At 40.6% G+C, this 17,724-nt stretch overlaps 2 protein-coding genes across 3 annotated transcripts; both read left to right on the forward strand.

The window, feature by feature from the left end:
* The first annotated feature begins 1,256 nt into the window (after nucleotides 1-1,256).
* LOC119950834 (homeobox protein HMX3-A-like) lies at nucleotides 1,257-3,378 on the forward strand. Its single transcript, XM_038773672.1, has 2 exons — nucleotides 1,257-1,867; nucleotides 1,972-3,378. The coding sequence occupies exons 1-2, from the start codon at nucleotides 1,573-1,575 to the stop codon at nucleotides 2,571-2,573; spliced, it is 897 nt and encodes a 298-aa protein (XP_038629600.1). The 5' UTR covers nucleotides 1,257-1,572; the 3' UTR covers nucleotides 2,574-3,378.
* Nucleotides 3,379-6,403: 3,025 nt separating this feature from the next.
* Nucleotides 6,404-14,994, forward strand: LOC119950891 (homeobox protein HMX2-like). 2 transcript variants are annotated; one of them, XM_038773796.1, is made up of 3 exons: nucleotides 6,404-6,590; nucleotides 12,949-13,214; nucleotides 14,286-14,994. In XM_038773796.1, exons 2-3 carry the CDS (start codon nucleotides 12,950-12,952, stop codon nucleotides 14,825-14,827), a joined length of 807 nt encoding a protein of 268 aa, XP_038629724.1. In that variant the 5' UTR covers nucleotides 6,404-6,590; nucleotide 12,949; the 3' UTR covers nucleotides 14,828-14,994. The 2 variants fall into 2 exon arrangements, with proteins under 2 accessions (XP_038629724.1, XP_038629723.1); XM_038773795.1 differs by having other exon boundaries at nucleotides 6,430-6,590; nucleotides 12,761-13,214.
* Nucleotides 14,995-17,724: the final 2,730 nt, after the last annotated feature.

A 17,724-nucleotide genomic window follows, 5' to 3' on the forward strand; every position in this document is an offset into this window, starting at 1 on the left:
TGTGTTCAGTTGCCACGTAAAGGAAACACATTAGGAATATGAAAATAAAAATAAACTAAATGGAAGCTGTAATGAAAGCTTTCAAAACAAATTCAATCAAATTCCCCTGCAACACGCCGTTATGTCGTTCAGCGAAGCGAGATGGCGGGGTGTGTGGACTGAAAGGCCTGTCGTGAGATTTGCTGCAGCATGAATTGGAAGAATAATCAAAATGCAGTCCTCAGTTGACTTTTACCAAAACCAAGTGCTGTACCTAAGAGACAGCTGACCATAAAATTGTTCCCGTTTATAGACACAGTATCTCCTCTTCCTCAATTCTTATCGTACTAAATTAGTGCTATCACGTTTTGCAAGCGCTTGTGTTACAATAGGCTTTGCCTAAAATAATATTCGAAAATATTATGCACGCCTGTGCCTGTCTTTTACAAAGTAGAAGTGTGTAAGCTATCCACGACTTTTGTGTGTGTGTGAGAGAGAGAGAGAGAGAGAGAGCGGTGGGTGGGGGGGAGGGGGGTTAAATTCGTCAGGCAAACAGTGAAAATGGTTCGTCTCCATTAAATAAACTGATGAGAAATACAGCACAACATTAAAATGACATATGCGAGATCCTGCTTCAATCTGAGGTCATAGCACATCCGTTCTACTTATAAATCTTCATATACAAATTGGGCTTGCTTCCATAATAAAATTATTGCTATTTCTTGCAGTGCCACACTTCATAAAATCGCGTTTTAATGTGCCATATATCCCTGGCATATAATACTTCACCACGAAAACCTCAAATTCTATGTCTCACTTTAAAAGCTCGTGGAACACTGTAGACGTCTCTTTTTGAATGTGGCTGCTTCAAACGCGGAGAAGCTGCGTTTTCTGCATAGTGCCAACCAGCCAAGCTGGAAACTGGACTTTTAAAAACAAAGGACAAAGGATGGAAAATAATCAATTTACAGAAACAAGGTTGTTTTTGTTTTTTCATTGGAAAATGTGCTCCCTCAATGGGTAACCAGGGTGTTGAGGCGCTCAAACTGACAAGTGGAGTAAAAACCTGGGCACTTTAAACAAATTTCCCTTACAGATGGAAATGAAGCAGTGTTTTGTGCCAATGGACAGGAGTAAGTCATTTGCCTACTGCTCGTCTAGTGGTGGTTTACAGGACGAGTTTCTTTTGTGGTATTAGTCTCGTCCTCATTTGCTGCCTAATTGGACTATATAAAGCCAATAACAGGCGAGCTCTTATAGCCTTAAGCGAAGCGCAAAGTATAGGGAGGTGGACTCATTACATGCCATTCTTTTTTTTCCTTCGGTAATCCCATTTGCCATTGTGCGTGCCCAATCGCCGTATACTTTCTGCATTTAACTTGTATGACATTTTTATTTCATCATTATCATCTGGCGCCAGGTTGACGCTGAATGCCTCCTACTCTCTTCCAAATTGCTGTGGATTTCCAATCTCCCCACATGCAAAAGTTTGGTGCGTTTTCCTGAACTCCCCGGGATTGTGATCGAGGGCAGGTCTGCTTTGCTGTCCGAGTCTGCACGGCTCCTCCAGTTTCTGAGCGGACTCAGGCCACCATGCCCGAGACAGCAGCACAGGAGAGTCCCATATTGCCCAAAGAGTCATCGTTCTCCATTAAAAACCTGCTGAACTGTGATCGAAAGCCCTCGAAGCCCAAGACTTTGCTTTCGGCGGTGAAAGGGGTGGTTGAAGGCGCCACATTTTCCTTACCTCACTGCAGGGAGCCCGGCTTCCCAAGGTTTGAAATCCCGGCGCAGAGGTTTGCGCTCCCTGCGCACTATCTGGAGAGGTCCCCCGCCTGGTGGTACCCCTGCACACTGGCATCGGGGGTTCACCTGCCCAGGACAGAAGGTAAGGCATCTTTTTTTTTTGGAGCACATTCTCCTTTCTAATGCACTGTCTCTGATGGCCTGCAGCGTAACTAACAACAAGCCTTTCTCTCTCTCTTGTCTCAGCCGCAGAAAAGAGCAGCGGATGTGCCAGGGACTCGTCTCCAGACAGGGACTCCCCCGAGCCGCTCAAAGCCGAGCCGGATCGCAAAGAGAAGGACGACTCCAAAAGCCTGGAAGAGATCGTGCTGGAGGAATCGAGCGACTCGGAGGAACAAAAGAAGGAAGACAATAATAGCGAGGACTGGAAAAAAAGAGCGGACAGCCCCGAAAGAAAGCCGTGCAGGAAGAAGAAAACTCGCACGGTCTTCTCCAGGAGTCAGGTTTTTCAGCTCGAGTCCACCTTCGACATGAAACGTTACCTGAGCAGCTCGGAGAGAGCGGGACTCGCCGCCTCGCTCCACCTCACTGAGACCCAGGTGAAGATCTGGTTCCAGAACCGCCGCAATAAATGGAAAAGGCAGCTGGCTGCCGAACTGGAAGCGGCCAACATGAGCCACGCGGCTCAGAGGATAGTCCGGGTGCCTATCTTATACCACGAGAACTCGGCTTCGGAGTCTGGGAGCCCGGGTAACGCACCAGTCACCCAGCCTTTACTAACATTCCCACATCCAGCCTACTACTCACATCCTGTAGTCACATCCGTGCCCCTCCTGAGGCCAGTCTGATCTGATTTTAATATTTAACTTGCATTGCTCTTATTTTTGGGGGTAAGATTAGACCTTGTAGTTTTGAAGCAACGCCACAAGAAGACCAGCTGTAAATGTCTACATTGCTCACACCCTCTAGCCTCACCTGTACCCCTTTAAGGCCGGTCTGGTTTATCAATTCATTCTCATTCTATTTAACCATGTTTTATTTTGTTTTGGTAAGGTCAAGCCATGTAGTTTTGAGAGGACCTGCTGTAAATGTCTTTTTTGTAAGTTCTAAAAGGAGTGGTGATAATGTTGTTCTTTATTATGGTTTCACGTATATGTGCAATATTGTACTAAAGAAGTTTTAAAGCACTGTTTCGGAGTTTCGAGGAAATCAGTGCAGGTCAAAATCCAACTTACATTGGCCTCAACTGGAATAACGTGTGACGATTAGCGCGTGGCGATTCTGAACACTATCAAATTCCTCATGTCGAGGCGCTTTAACTGAAGGACAATCAGAAGAAAATATTTAAGGTTCTGTTTATTTATTTAATAAATGTACTGTTGACGTGGTGACAACGTATTTTTATTTGCCTGGATTGTAAATTTATTGACAGAGGGCAAAAAAGATAAAGTTTTTCGATTTCTAACCCCCGCCCCCCAGACAATAATACTGTTGTGTTTATTATTTCTGATGATTTCTCCAGATGTAACAGTTATTTGCTGCGAGAATAATGGGTGTTCTGTATGTTTTAGAGAAAAAAAATGAAATAAAATATTGGCGTTTTTGATATTGTAATGCCGAATTTTGTTGAAGACTTGTTGTAAACTAAAATAAAATGTAAGCATCCCTTGTTACCCAAATGCGTAGTTTCATCCAAACACCAGCTCAAGATAAAGGGGGAGCAGCTGTCTGCCCAATAAAGTAACCATTTGTGTCATTTGTGGCCAAAGAAATCTACACGATATTTGCTGACACCGAAACACCATCGGTTGAGAGGCCTCAACATTCATGGCGTCCATGCTTGAGAACCTAACCATTTCGCGAGAAAACAGCTGGATTGTTTATTTTTTACACAATGCGTATTAATCTGAGGAATACATTATTCTACATAGCAAAGGAAACACCCCCTCAGTTTTTTCCACAATTATTCCGAAGCATTCTGAGTCAACCTGTTACATTCCGTAATTATATTTCCTGTGCAGTGTGGCGAGGTTGGTGTTTATTTTGTGAGTCACGTTTTGCAATACCATCACATCTGATGTCTTCCTCCACGGCATTAGTTTCTAAATCTCAGACGGCGGTTTAATAAACTAACTGCAATACAAGTTAGGAAATTGCTGTGTGGCCGGTGGTTGACCTGAAAAAACCCCACTTTTTTTATTTTTAAAAGTCCTCTCAATTTACAGCGCAGAATATTGGGAGGGGTTGGCTGAGGGAACTGAAACTTTCCAGTTAAAGGTACAACCTGAAGACCTATTTCGCAATGGCACAGTGCACTTCACCTTGCAAGTGGCTGTACACACACACACACGATAGACATATATTTAATTATGAATTGAACAATTGCCTTTCAGTTAAGTGACAGTTATTTTTATTTTAAAATGGAGCTCCTGCGAATAAAAGTTTCTATTCCGAGAGCAGTGTGTTGTAGCCCCAACCAGTCGGATGCCCTTGCTGAATCAAGTACTGACTAACCGAGTTTAGTAAGTCCTTGATCGCACAGATATGTGCCGGTGCTTGTATACTGAAAATATATTTTAATCATTCCTATTTTTGCAGAAGGTCACGGTTATAGTCCTTTACAGATGAACAACTCTAGGTTATTCCATGTGTATTTTTTATGGTTGACATCCAAGAAACCAGCAGCGTCGTGTTCTGATTTTCAGATAGCATTGCTGTTAGTTTATCTCCTGGAAGCTGTCAACAATGTTCTCAGATGATGCACAAGTGACAAGACACTGACTAACTAGGCGGCTCTGATTGTGTTTTAATTTGTTATGCGTCATTGCTGAAAATAAACACAACAAAGAGGCCAAAAAATATGTTGCCCCTTGTGTGAAATAACAACAAAATTGTGCCTTGTGTTGTTGGCGATACTGACTTTATGACAACAGTGTCAGCATAAACTTTTAAGGCGTTTATAGAGTAAACACTCATCAGTTTAACCAACAGAAAACAACGACGACAAATACACAAAAGTACTTTTATTTTGTATTGAGCGTCCTAAAAGTACCTTGTCTGGCCTAATCTACATTCCATCAAGCGCTGACCGATAGCAACGTGGTTCTACCTATTGTTTTGCACTTTGATTGCATTTTAAAATTGATCAAGTTGTAAAACGTTTCTTAACTATAAGACACTCTACAGGAGGTGGGCCTGGTGCCCTGTTGCTCACACAGCTTTACTGATACAATAATTGTGTTGGATCTGATTCATCACCAACCTGTAGAAATTTACCTTCCTCAATAATCAATTCAGTTTTACATCAAAACTAAAGCAAAGTCCTGCTTTCTGTCACTTTTTGATCTTTCGGTTTTGTGCGACCCGGCCCCACACCCCACTTTCGTTAGATTCTACAGCTTCAAATCAAATGTATTTCCACTAAAATTATAAGATTTGGAACTAAAATTAGATTCTAATTCAGATGATATGGCGATAAAATGAAATAGTCACACGTCTGAACATGTGAGCCATTCCAAATATATCTAACCCGTTCAAGTACGATTCCATTTTGAAGAATTGCTCTTCTTCAAAAGTATTACGATTGAAGTACTCCTCCCTCTTTAAAAGTTTTTTTCAGTAATTATGCAGGCTTCAATGTTACTGAGTTCTTTCGAGGTTTCATTCACGACAACACGCGTGTCTCTTCAAACTTTCTACTCACCAGGTAAAAACAACGTGTTTCCATCCCATGTCTTTATGCCAATGGTATAGGAATGGTTATTGGCCCAATTTAAATATTTGAGAGAAATGGAGGCTAATTTCTTGCTCTCGACTTCTATATCATCCATCCTTTGGAGTTCGTGTTATTTTTCCTCCTCAACATCTTCGCTACCAATTGTGTTTGCCACCCATTTCCCCCACAGAAATAATGTTCTCGCTCGATACCTGAATTAATGGCCAGACAAGCACTGTTGAGGGAAATTGCATTGGAAAATGGCTATGAAAGTCACCTACACAAAGCTGTATAAATTAAATGATCCCTGCTCAGGACATGCAGCAAAGCAGCCTTTACATCTTTACCACTATCCCGGGCCAGGAAGCCCTTTCATATGCACAGTTTATCCGTCATTCGGCAAAACCTGTTTTGAAATATAAAACTTAAGGATGCAAGTTGATTTGTTTCAATTCCATTAAGCATGTGAATATTTCCTTTATCAGCCATGATCTAATTGAAAGACGGAGCAGGCTCGACGGACTGAATGGCCTCCTCCTGTTCCTATGTTTATCTGTATTGACATGATCGACATTACAGTGGTACACAAATCATATACAGTTCTTTTTAAAGACTAATATAATTTACATGCGAAGGCCCCACTTGTAAAGCATTGGCCCGCGTCTCGAAAAGGATTGCAGAGTGGTGCCTTAGAAATAAGAGGCACTAAATGTACAAAGGCTCATCATAAATGTGATCAGCTTCTGCTCAGCACTTAAACGTTCCGGTTTCCAAATCTCTGCTTTTGTTTGATACATCGTCATTTCTGTAAATATGGCTGCACATACCCCCCTGTCATGTTTGCACTTTACACAGATATGTATTTCTTTTATTTGGTGCAAAACACAGGGACATTTTGTATAGCAAACACTCCAATCATTCTAAACAGATATAACCTTTCCATCACTCCGGAACAGTCTCCAGAACCACCATGCAGATCATTTGTAGTGAGCTTAGTTCAGCTTCGGCGGCCTGGGGGTATTTTGGAGTTTAACAACTGCACTAATTTGCGTCGAACTCTCCAAAATATCTGTTCAACTCCGGCATTAATCTGTGCCTATCTCTCAGAAACACTTAACGACTTTCCGGGGGAAACGGTGGCATTTGATAGGTCAGTATGTTTGTTTACAAACTTTATTTGTGCATAAAATGTATTTATGTTGTTAGGAGGGACGAGATACAAAGCATCGTCGAGATAATCACGTTCCTGTATCGACCTGGGAGATGCAAACTCTGCGAGGGGCCATTAAAGAGCATTAATAGATTGGCATAGCTTTATGCTTTAGCTAGTATTGATCGCAAAATGTCTGTAAAATATTGTTTCAATGAGCTGCATTGTTCACCGTACGCTCTCGGAATGTTGTGACCTTGGTTTGTTGGTACAGAGGGGAAAAGGGGAGTCAAAACGAGCACTCGGTACCGAGGGTGCCTTCAAACTTCATCTCCAAACTCCAAATATATTGTGATATTCGTCATATGTGGTTTGGAAAAAAAAATGCAGGTAAACTGCTCCTGCTGCTAAAATGTCTCCATTCGCAGTGTGCACTTCGAACCCTTGTCTCTTGTAAAGGCATCTCTCAAATAGATTTACTTAGTAACTAACCGTGCGCAACTTATTATTCTGCAGACTAACATAATCAGATGTACAAAATAAGCAGCAGGTTTGAAGTATGTGCTGCCCAGTTGGGAAGTAGTACCTGGCTCTCCCCGGTGTTGAGCGTGAGCCCGGCTGAGCATCACCCGGGTCTATTATTATTATTTTTTAGATCCGCAGTTTAAAGAATCCTTTACACCTCTGAGTCCCATTCGCCTCAGTGATGGAGTGTAACCATCAGATTTTCATCAAAGTTCTATTAAGTGAAACATAGGTTGCAGGGCACCTCTGATTGAAACAGTTTAAATTTTAATTGTGTTTTTAATTTGACATATAGTTGCTGAAAAGAATGACACTACACGCTACGGGGCGGTCGATTTTCTTAATTCATCCCCGAGGAATTGATGAGTCTATCAGTCCAGTAGATTGGAAACCCATTAACGCTCTATGGTTTACGCGTCTTAGGTTGTTAATTGGAACTTGATGGATTGTAGCCCTTTGATAGGCTATGCTGATCTAATCTCGATGACTTCTGTTTTCCAATAAATTACACAATTCATTTTCCAGCCCCGATTACATAAATTGTACACCTCCAGGCTCCCGTGGAATAGGGAGCCTTTTTGCAGCCCGTTGTGAGATGTCATTTGTACCAGCAACACCAAGCTTTTTGAATGAAAATCGAAACATAATCAACGTTTATACTTAGAAAATTTATTGATATCATTTTCTTCGGTAATTTCCTTATTTTAAAGTTCGACGCGCCATACATCATAATACACACGTGTAAAGGACTGTGTTTAATATTTATCGAAGCTTGATTCGCAGATCAAACTTGTTTATGACTTCATCTGTCACGGCAGGTGGAACCTTTGCAATATTATAGGCGGTCAGGAGGCTATTTCTAGCAGCATAAACCTACAAAAGATCAATTTTCATTAGTGACAATGCGCGCCTGACATCCTCTATACTTTTTTAGGGAGGGAGGAGGGAGGATTTCATTTTCTGTGCTCTTGCAATCTGTGCTTAAAGCTTAACAGGCGTGATACAGTGGCAGTGATTACAGGGCAGATTTATTCTAGGTAGGTCTCCTCTCACCCGCATACAAAAGAAAATCCCGGGGGGGGGGGGGGGGGGGTGGCAAAAACACCTCACAAAGCTACAGACACAATCTACAATCTACATGGCGAAGGACGGCAGAGGCGTTTTAGGATTAACCCTTTTTTCCGTGATTTTAGCTGCTCTCTTTAAGCAGATGTCCACGTTTAACAGGCTTTTAAATAGTAAAGGGTTCTCAAAATGTGCCCATTTAATATGTCAATGCAGATTTCACGCCTTATCTTTATTACCTCCAAACTCCGTTCAAACACGGCTCCCTGCTTGGCTGTAGGCAATACATCAAATGGTAAAATGTTTGCTCGTGTGCACATATGGCTACCGAATTTGGCTTTTAACTGAGTAACTTAAATAGAAACTTAATTATCAGGGGTTATACACGGTGTAAGCACATTTTAAAAATATAATTTCATACAATACTATGGCAACTCAAGTATGAGTAATGGGAACTTCGCTTCCAATATAACATTTGCAGCAAATGAAGCCGCTGGAAAATATGGAAACGTTTTTTTTTTGGCAAAGTGTGTTTTGTATTCCAAATCACATTGTTGGAAAATTCCACATGGATTCAGATCAATTGCAGCAGCGTGTGTGATGTCCCAACGAGTTGCATGACATCGTGTTTAGTGTCTACATTAAGCACCCGGTGGATAAGTACGCTCGGTTTGTAACTTTCTGAAGCTGCTCCAATTTCTGTTTGTTGTTTAAATACTGGCTGCAGCCCCAGAGCCTGACTGAGAGCCGAATGAAGACTGATCATCCAGCGCCGTTTGCAAGGGCGCGCCACGCTAACGAGCTGACACAATGATTAAAGCTGACCATTTGTAATGTGTCGCGACCCCGTGAAAGCATGAAAAGGTTAATGTGGTAGAACGGTGCAGGGCCCTCACACCTGCCGCCAGAGCAGGACAAGAGCGTAGCCCCTGTCAATCAATCAATTAACCAATCCCTTTCCGCAGTCAGCTTGCAGCAGCCAGCACAATAATCAAGTAAACAAAGTCGAACTCCAATAAGATCGATTCGGGTTTGCTACAGAGAGCTTCAATTTCAGAAACAAAGTGTCGATGTTTAATTGGATAACACGCGGGATACGAAGAAGCGACTTTATTAGAGATGGCCTCCAAATGTGAATGCACTAGACTTAATATAATGTAAAAAAAACACTCGCTTTTGGACCAAGGTTCCCTCTTTCTCTCTCTATATGCATAAAATGTCAATCGAACTGTATTTATTAATCGAGATGCTTTTTTTTGCAACTGTTAAGACACAGGACTGTCAACTAAGAGATTCGTAGAGGTCAGTCATTTACGAGGGGAGTGAATGTAAATAGGGTAGAAAGCATTAGTGGCAAAATCCTGCTCATCATGAAATTAAATCAGTGAAATTTTAAGTATTTGATCATTACGACCCTCTCAAAAGTTAGCTCCAATTAATCTTATGCTTACAAGGCTCCACTATATAATGAGATAATCAATAGAAGAGATCATGCTAATCTTTCGACAATCTACCAACTTTATGGGAAAGGTAGAACTGTCAGTCAAATCAGTAATGCGATACTTTGAGGAGTTAATGTACCTAGAAAGCGATTTAAATCTAATCAGCAAATTTCCAGCTTTGTGTTTATTAACCGCCCATCACCACCATTTATCAAAATCATGTCATCCTACAAACTCTGCCTGGTCAACACGGCTAATGCGTTATTTTAATGGTTCACATATCTGTGCATCAGGAAAAACTCAGATTATCGGATAGGCGCATCTTATTCGATGAACCGGCTAACCATCTAGTTCCTTAATTAAACCTAGGATTCAATTAGACAGTCATAAATTCATCCATTTCTTAATGGTACATCTCCCTCAACTAATCTAGCTGCGGTGTTGGAAATTTTATCATCGATCAAGGAACTGATTAATTTATTCACTAATCAACCGACTGTCCAATGAGCACCGAGTACACCGTGTGTTCCTCACACTTGCATATCTGTTGCTGCTATTAAATACATTGTAGAGCTTTTCAATGTCCTGACAACTGCCCACGCTGCGCCACTTGTCTGTTCTATCAGATCCATTACAATTGCATCAGTAACATTTCGAGCGCGGCAAGAATGAACATAAATTGGGTTTCAGACTGTTATTGTATGTGGATTAGCAACATTTCATTTTCTATGTTCGAGACATGTTGGTTTGAAGACTTGGTTCTATTCCGTATCCCTTGTTAAATATACACATACTGGATGCACCGACAAAAATATAGAGCTTGCACCCCTGCAATCATTTGGTTCCACGTCCAGAATGTTATTTGTTCAGCTGGACATATCTTGGGGAACCCAAGTTCCGGAAACTTAATTCCAATCAGTTTGTTTCTATCCCTGATCTCAAGAATAGAACAATGGAGTGGTCAAAACACTACAAAGTCCGTAGCGAATTAATGATCGATCCAAGCATAGAAGAGGGTTCATTTAGCATCAATTATTCAATATAGTCCATTCCAATAGGAAAGCCGAGTAACTGTATCTGGCTATTGGTAATCACAGTCCAATTGAATACTAATAACGAGTTTTAAAATACTGACATCAATTCCGATTTCTAAGTTGTTTATCTTATTTCCCTTCGGTCATATCAATAATTTGTTGAATGTCTGCTGCGATCTCATATTGCATCTTCTCCAGCGTCGCCATGATGCCTGACGCCAAGAAATGTGCACCCAATGTAATTGCTGTACCTGGTACGTGGCCCTCTAACCGCACTTAACCTTCGTTTTTAGTTAACTACAAAATCGACTGCTCTTAAATTCAGTCGTGTGCCTAACAGAAGTGTTGTGCCAAACCCACCATAAAAGGGAGGATCAACCGTTCAGTTGCTCAAACTCAGCCTCCAATGTCAGTTGTGTCTTGTGACCAGCTCCAATCATGGTACAGATTGGTGAACAGTCACATTTTGGTGAAACGGTGAAACTTAAATAACCCAACCGAAACCAGACTCAACCACTGTGATCAGTTTCCAATCAATATCACCCCCCCCTTTTTAAAAACTGATATACTAAACCTGATCATAGTTCAGTAACCAAACGTATTCAGCCATCGGTTAAGAAAACCAACGCTAGTTGTTAGTGTTTATAGGTGCCGTTAGCCGCCACTGACCGTTCAGCAATCATAAACCATCATTATCCAAATTCACATCAAGGTTTGTTGTTAGGTTAAGCCTGTTCGCAGCCCAAACATAACTGTTTAACCTTCCACAGACTAGTAACCAGACTTGATCCAAAATGCCAATCGGTGACGATCTCAATATGCAGTCACTGCTCAGACAGCAAACCAAACTCAGTCCAAATTTTCAATGCCTTTTGTTATCCGCTAAATTTGTTACCAGTTTTCAGTGGTTTAGCTCAGTGGGTTAGACAGCTGGCTTGTGATGCAGGTTCAATTCCGGCTGAGGTTATCCATGAAGGCTTCTCAACCTTGCCCCTCACCTGAGGTGTGGTGACCCTCAGGTAAAACCACCGCCAGTCAGCTCTCCCCCTCAAAAGGGAAAGCAGCCTATGGTCATCTGCGACTATGACAACTTTACCTTATACCTTTCCCTTACCAGCTTCTGACAGGGTTACAAGGCTCCGGGTGAGATCATGATTGCCCCCCAAACTAAACACAACAATAAAACTCAGAAGCAGTCGTATTTGCATTTTGCAACAAAAAAAATGTTTCATGAATTAATTCCACTACTGAAACAGAACCTAACATTTTGCTGGTATCAGTGTATGGCTAACTGCTCCAATCACAACCAAGTAACTGCTCATGCCACCAATCTTCAAAACTACGTTATAAAAAAGACATAGAAAAGCTTGCACCAAATCGGGTCAAATTAGTCATAATGGAGTGAAGAATTATTCCCCAATAAGGCAAAATGAATGTTGCCATTTCATTTCCAGTTCGATTAGTGTTTTTCATTTTCAAATTCTCTCATAACATTTTGAAGTGGTTTAGCACAGGGCTAAATAGCTGGCGTTTAAAGCACACCAAGGCAGGCCAGCAGCACGGTTCAATTCCCGTACCAGCCTCCCCGACAGGCGCCGGATTGTGGCGACTAAGGGCTTTTCATTTAAAGCCTACTTGTGACAATAAGCGATTTTTATTTGGTGAACATTCCGCTTCATGGCTACCCCCCAAAATGCTCATATTTTGACAATAAAAAGCAATATCACCACAGTTACCTATTTAATCTATTTTTATAAGCATGGTAACTGGGAGCTGCCCTATTCCTGATTTTCGAAGAGCAATAACCAGCCTCCTCTGAGCCCAGTGTCGAGTCAGGCGGGCACACTGTCAAGTGACCTGTGCCTCAGCGAATCGTTCATTAAAACTTAAAAGCACCAAACAAATCCGAGTCACCACGTGCGCGCACTGGGGGCCGCGTCTATTGTCACACAGCATTGCATCATCTTCCTCCAAAAGCGAGAATATGTTTTTAACATCACAAAACATCAACAATCAATCAAATTCTTGGGTTAACCTAATCATCCCTCAGCTTGTGTAAAGTTCAAAATTTCCGGGACTGACTGCTGTTTTTGATTGGCTGCAGCAACTCAAACCTACATGCAAATCAGCCAACGCCAGCAGATCAATACAGGTTTACGGGGCGCAGAGAATGCATTCAGCCCGTGCATGCTCAGGGAAAACGACTGCAGAACAAAGCCACAACAATATACGCCGCCTGTCACTTCTGCAAACGATTGTAAGTAAGCTTCTTTTCTTTTCTTATGAGCACAGAATGAGTAACAAAGAGGACATCATAAAGTTTTCTCCAGCTCCGATCTCCAGCTTCACGATACAGTCCATACTTGGGACCTCGTCGGAGGAAGAACGCGTAGGTTGTAAAGACGGCGCAAAAGTAAATGTCAGGAAACGCTGCTTATCCGACTCCTCGGACGAAGAGTTAACCGAGGAAGGGTACAAAGACCTCGCCTGCTTCTGTTCTGACTCGGGCCCCACAGAGCCCTGCCGCAGACACCAGGCTATCAGCTACACTTGTGTGAGTAAGTAAAGCGAAATCTTTTCTATTTATCGAGCACAATTATCCTCAACTCCTTTCAGTGTACAGTTTGGAGCAATAATTTTATTTGAGTAAGCAATGCGCTTGCCCTTAGTAACGTTCAATTACATTTAACCCGTTTTTACTGACATCTCTCTATGTATTGTTCCGTACAATCGGGTATTAATGTCTCTCACTCGATTTTCGCTAACGCCCAAGCAAATATCAACATTGTAGACCCATTTTAAGTCAACAATGGCTCTGTCAGAGTCCGAAACTGCTGGAAACTCTCTCGGCAGATCAGATAACACGATGTGGGCTCTAATACGTTGGGCTCTAATACGTTGGACGGATTTAGCCGGCATTTCATTTGACTGAGGGCAGAAGACACTCGCACGATTTTTCTTTTGAGGCCAGCAACTTGGCATTTCAGACAATAACACAGCCATTCCGTAACTAGAATTCGAGGAATCAAGTTGCACAGTTGCGTTATTACCGGAACACCAAGGAGAGACTGCGACAGGCGTCCTGTCTCCGCCATCAGATTGTTCTGGGATTCGAATCTATTTACATGACTCCTTATTTTAATCAAATTTAAAAACGCAAATTATGATACAAATCAGGCAACGTGCTCCCTGTCCATCTTTAACACGGCGTCTACAAAGCCTGAACAATATAGGCAAGCAGCGGCATTTAGCAAAATTCGGACAGTAAGTACAGGTGAGATTGTTTGCTAATTCAACGTATAGATAGGTCCAGAGGTGGAAAATACTTTCCTTGTCAGCCAACCTTAAACATCTCCATTCCGCCCGCTGCCACCTTTTATAATACAGTTTTAGTTGCATTTAAAGGCAGTTTCTTATTTCATGATTTCATGCAATGATGCATTGCTGTGCATTCCAGATTGGATTAAAAACATCAAAATAAATGTGAATTATATATGTCGGTCCGTTATTCTTGTATCGTAGAGAGCGTGTGTTTTTTCATACATCAAGCGGGGTGGATAGTGAAAGGATCAGAATGACAGATTAGCTAAACTCCATCTGAGAAAATATCTTATTTTTCTGCTTTTTAGGTAATACTAAAGGAGTTGGCACCGCTGGTCAGGAAAGTGCGGAGAGAAGGCAGCAGCAGTACCTGTCGCAAGATGATCAGGTTTACAAGGAGGAGAAAGAAAAGAACTGCATGCAGACGTCAACAGACAGACAGAGGGAGGGAGACAGACAAGGGAATCCGACCAAGAAGAAGACTCGCACGGTTTTCTCTCGCAGCCAGGTTTACCAACTAGAATCCACCTTCGACATGAAACGTTACCTGAGCAGCTCGGAAAGAGCTTGCCTCGCCACCAGCCTCCAGCTCACAGAGACCCAGGTCAAAACCTGGTTCCAGAACCGCAGGAACAAGTGGAAGCGGCAGCTGTCAGCAGAACTCGAGGCGGCCAACATGGCCCACGCATCAGCGCAGACTCTAGTAGGAATGCCTCTAGTTTTCAGAGACAATTCCCTTTTGAGGGTTCCAGTCCCCAGATCTATTGCTTTCCCAGCTCCTTTGTACTACCCAGGCAACAACCTTACAGCTCTCCCCTTCTACAATCTCTACAACAAAATTGAATACTGACATTTTCTGCTCCACGTCTCTTTATAATTGTTTAACAATTAAATTGTATATTTATATAATATCCGTATCTGTTTAAAATATATCTTTCTTATATGCAGCTACTTGCATAATTATAAAGACAATGTGCTTCTCTATAAATTGTATTAAATATGCAGTGTATATATGGATTATTTTGCAGTTTCTTATTTGATAAAAATGCTTATTTAATTCTTACAATTGAGGGTGGGTGCATTATACTACACATATATCACATCAAAATAGATTTTTCAGGATATGAAAAACACACATGAACGACATTAAGTACTGTACTAATTTTAAGAGCATTTCTTAATGACTAACAAGAAACCACAAGGATGTTGCTCAACTTTGGTTACACGAATTCATTTTTGACATAAACGCAATTTTTTGACGAGGGAAATGAATAGTCATCAATGACGCCGAAGGAACAGTACACATGCTCACTTTGCATATGATACTTTTTTTTACATTGAGAGGTACTTCACTCACGCCATCGAAAGCAACACTGACACAATGGCATTTCACAACAGGAAATTCAGACGGATGTGTATTATATGTGAAACATAATTTAGGATACTTTTGTCCGATTGATAAATTAATAGAAAATTTGAAACAGAAAAACAATATCAGTAGCACGCTATGTGTAATAGTGCCCGAACGTTGTACTTTCAAAGCAAGTTGAATATGTTGCCATTTGCTAAACCTGACATTTCCTGTGCAATTCTCACAGGTAGTACTGTACTTCCGAATCTTTCAAGTTGTTACAAAGAATTAATACACAAAGCTTACTAGAAAAAGTAATAACGCAATTACAAGGTACAATAATGGATACTTCAAATATTTTGCTTTTTCTTAAATTTAGTGCCTTTGACATGAGGAACACATTTAGGTTGGCATTTTCAGGGTAATGCATTTGGGCAAAGGTAAGATTCATTCAAAGTATTTAATTAAAAGCTTAGGAGATGGTATTTTTTAATTTAAATAATCTGTAAAGGCACCTATTCGCGCTATTGAACCCCGTTGCAAAAATGTTAAAAGGTATGTCATTATTCACTCCAACAGAATGACGATCTTAAATAATAGAAAAGGGCAAATTCTGCATTTTTGAACTAACCACGTAGACTGAAACCAGCGGTCGAAACTTACATTTGCCAGAGACGAAACAGAGGAGGACGTCACTTAAAATTAAACTTCAAGGGTTTACGTTATCACAGTTCAGGCACATTAATAAATTTCCATGCAAATAAATACCCAAGAATAGGAAACGCTGGAAGAGCAGCATAGATATGGTTTATGTATATTTTTATTCCGGCCGTGCACCACTTTACAAAGCGTACATTGTCATTTCTCCCGAGTTAGCACAGATATTTTACGTTACCTAAACGATCAATCCCTTCAACTACCGTTGAAATTAACTGACGATCAACATACACAATTCTTTAATCTTAGCCCTCATCTCCAGCCTGCAACTCCACATTTTCCGCACGCCCTTCAGTTGAACATAGAAATATGTGTTATCTATCAGCATAAACCAGACTACGATAATAATTATTGACGAAATGAAATGTAACACAGTTTAACCAACTGTTCAGAAGAACTAACTGAAGCTCAGGAGTTTGTTCTGATATGAACGCTTGTATCTCGATAACCTTTTATCAAAACTTGGGGAGAGTAAGATATTTTCTTTCCAAATTCTTACCTCTATACGAAATAATGTATTTACGTTCTATTTCTACGCCATTGGACATTAACCAATGTAACAACAGAAATGGATCTTGGACTTGAAATGTGCATATGGACTTTTAATGTTACTGTTATAAGCATGCGGTGTGGCCTTCCTCCCACGTGTTATCCGAGACAACTTTGATTTACATTTGAACTTCTTGGTCAAATTTTAGAGAGTATTTGCGAACTTTATATACGGTCTTCCAAAATATTGGGTAATAATGCATGCATCAGTTCGGTCAGAAAAAAACGGTAATACATGAAAGCTATTACTTTTATTAAATAAATGATGTTTAAAGATAGTAACATCTACTGAATTACGATGCGCGACAGAAGGTAGTTTATATTTTCATTTTCTGTTTTATAACATTCGTCAAATATAGCGTACTTTCTACTTGCATTTATGCGAATTGCTATACAGCACTTGAATCAATTCTACTTAAACACAATTTATGAAGTGGAGATGCCAGCGTTGGACTGGGATGGGCACAATAAGAAGTCTTACAAAACCAGGTTAAAGTCCAACAGGTTTGTTTGGAGCTCTTACAATTTATGAAGACAACTTTATTTAACTTTTTAGCATTTAACCAGTTACGTTCAAACAGAACTGACATTAACCGGAGAGGTGACGTTTGCAAAGAATGCTTTGAAATAATGGGACGGGTGCTTTGGAGAAAGAAAAACGTTATTTCGAACTGAGAATAATTCCAAAATCTTCTTCAACATTAATACATTTGAACATTTTAGAGAAAAAGGCATTTTTACCAATATAAATAACAGAAGACTACAGATTTTTTCAATGTAAAATAAGAAAACGAATCACAGAAAAAAAGATGTAGACTAAATCAAATGTTAGCAACAGTGCAAACGTATATATCTATTTATGAATAGCGTCAATAATATTAATAGTAACAGTTTGAATAATATGCATGGATAGTAAATGCACAGTAACTCATGGTATTGAATATCCGGAAAGCACCAGATAACAACCTTGTAAAGTAACAATCATCCATTATGTATATGTTATATTTTAATTACTTTAACGAGTAAAGCACACACGTTTCTGTTATCGCACCGTTATTAAAACTATGAGAATTACTTTCTCTGTTATAAAAAATCTAAACCATAGAAGTTCACAATATTCTAACGTTTAT

Source organism: Scyliorhinus canicula, chromosome 16 (genome assembly GCF_902713615.1).
Source record: "Scyliorhinus canicula chromosome 16, sScyCan1.1, whole genome shotgun sequence".
NCBI classification, from domain to species: Eukaryota; Metazoa; Chordata; class Chondrichthyes; order Carcharhiniformes; family Scyliorhinidae; genus Scyliorhinus; species Scyliorhinus canicula.

Excerpts from the sequence above, each read along its gene's own strand:
- LOC119950834 (XM_038773672.1), top strand. The coding sequence starts at position 1,573 with ATGCCCGAGACAGCAGCACAGGAGAGTCCCATATTGCCCAAAGAGTCA. Across the intron at positions 1,868-1,971 it reads TCACCTGCCCAGGACAGAAG|CCGCAGAAAAGAGCAGCGGA; the intron begins GTAAGGCATCTT and ends CTCTTGTCTCAG.
- LOC119950891 (XM_038773795.1), top strand. The coding sequence starts at position 12,827 with ATGCATTCAGCCCGTGCATGCTCAGGGAAAACGACTGCAGAACAAAGC. Across the intron at positions 13,215-14,285 it reads TATCAGCTACACTTGTGTGA|GTAATACTAAAGGAGTTGGC; the intron begins GTAAGTAAAGCG and ends TCTGCTTTTTAG.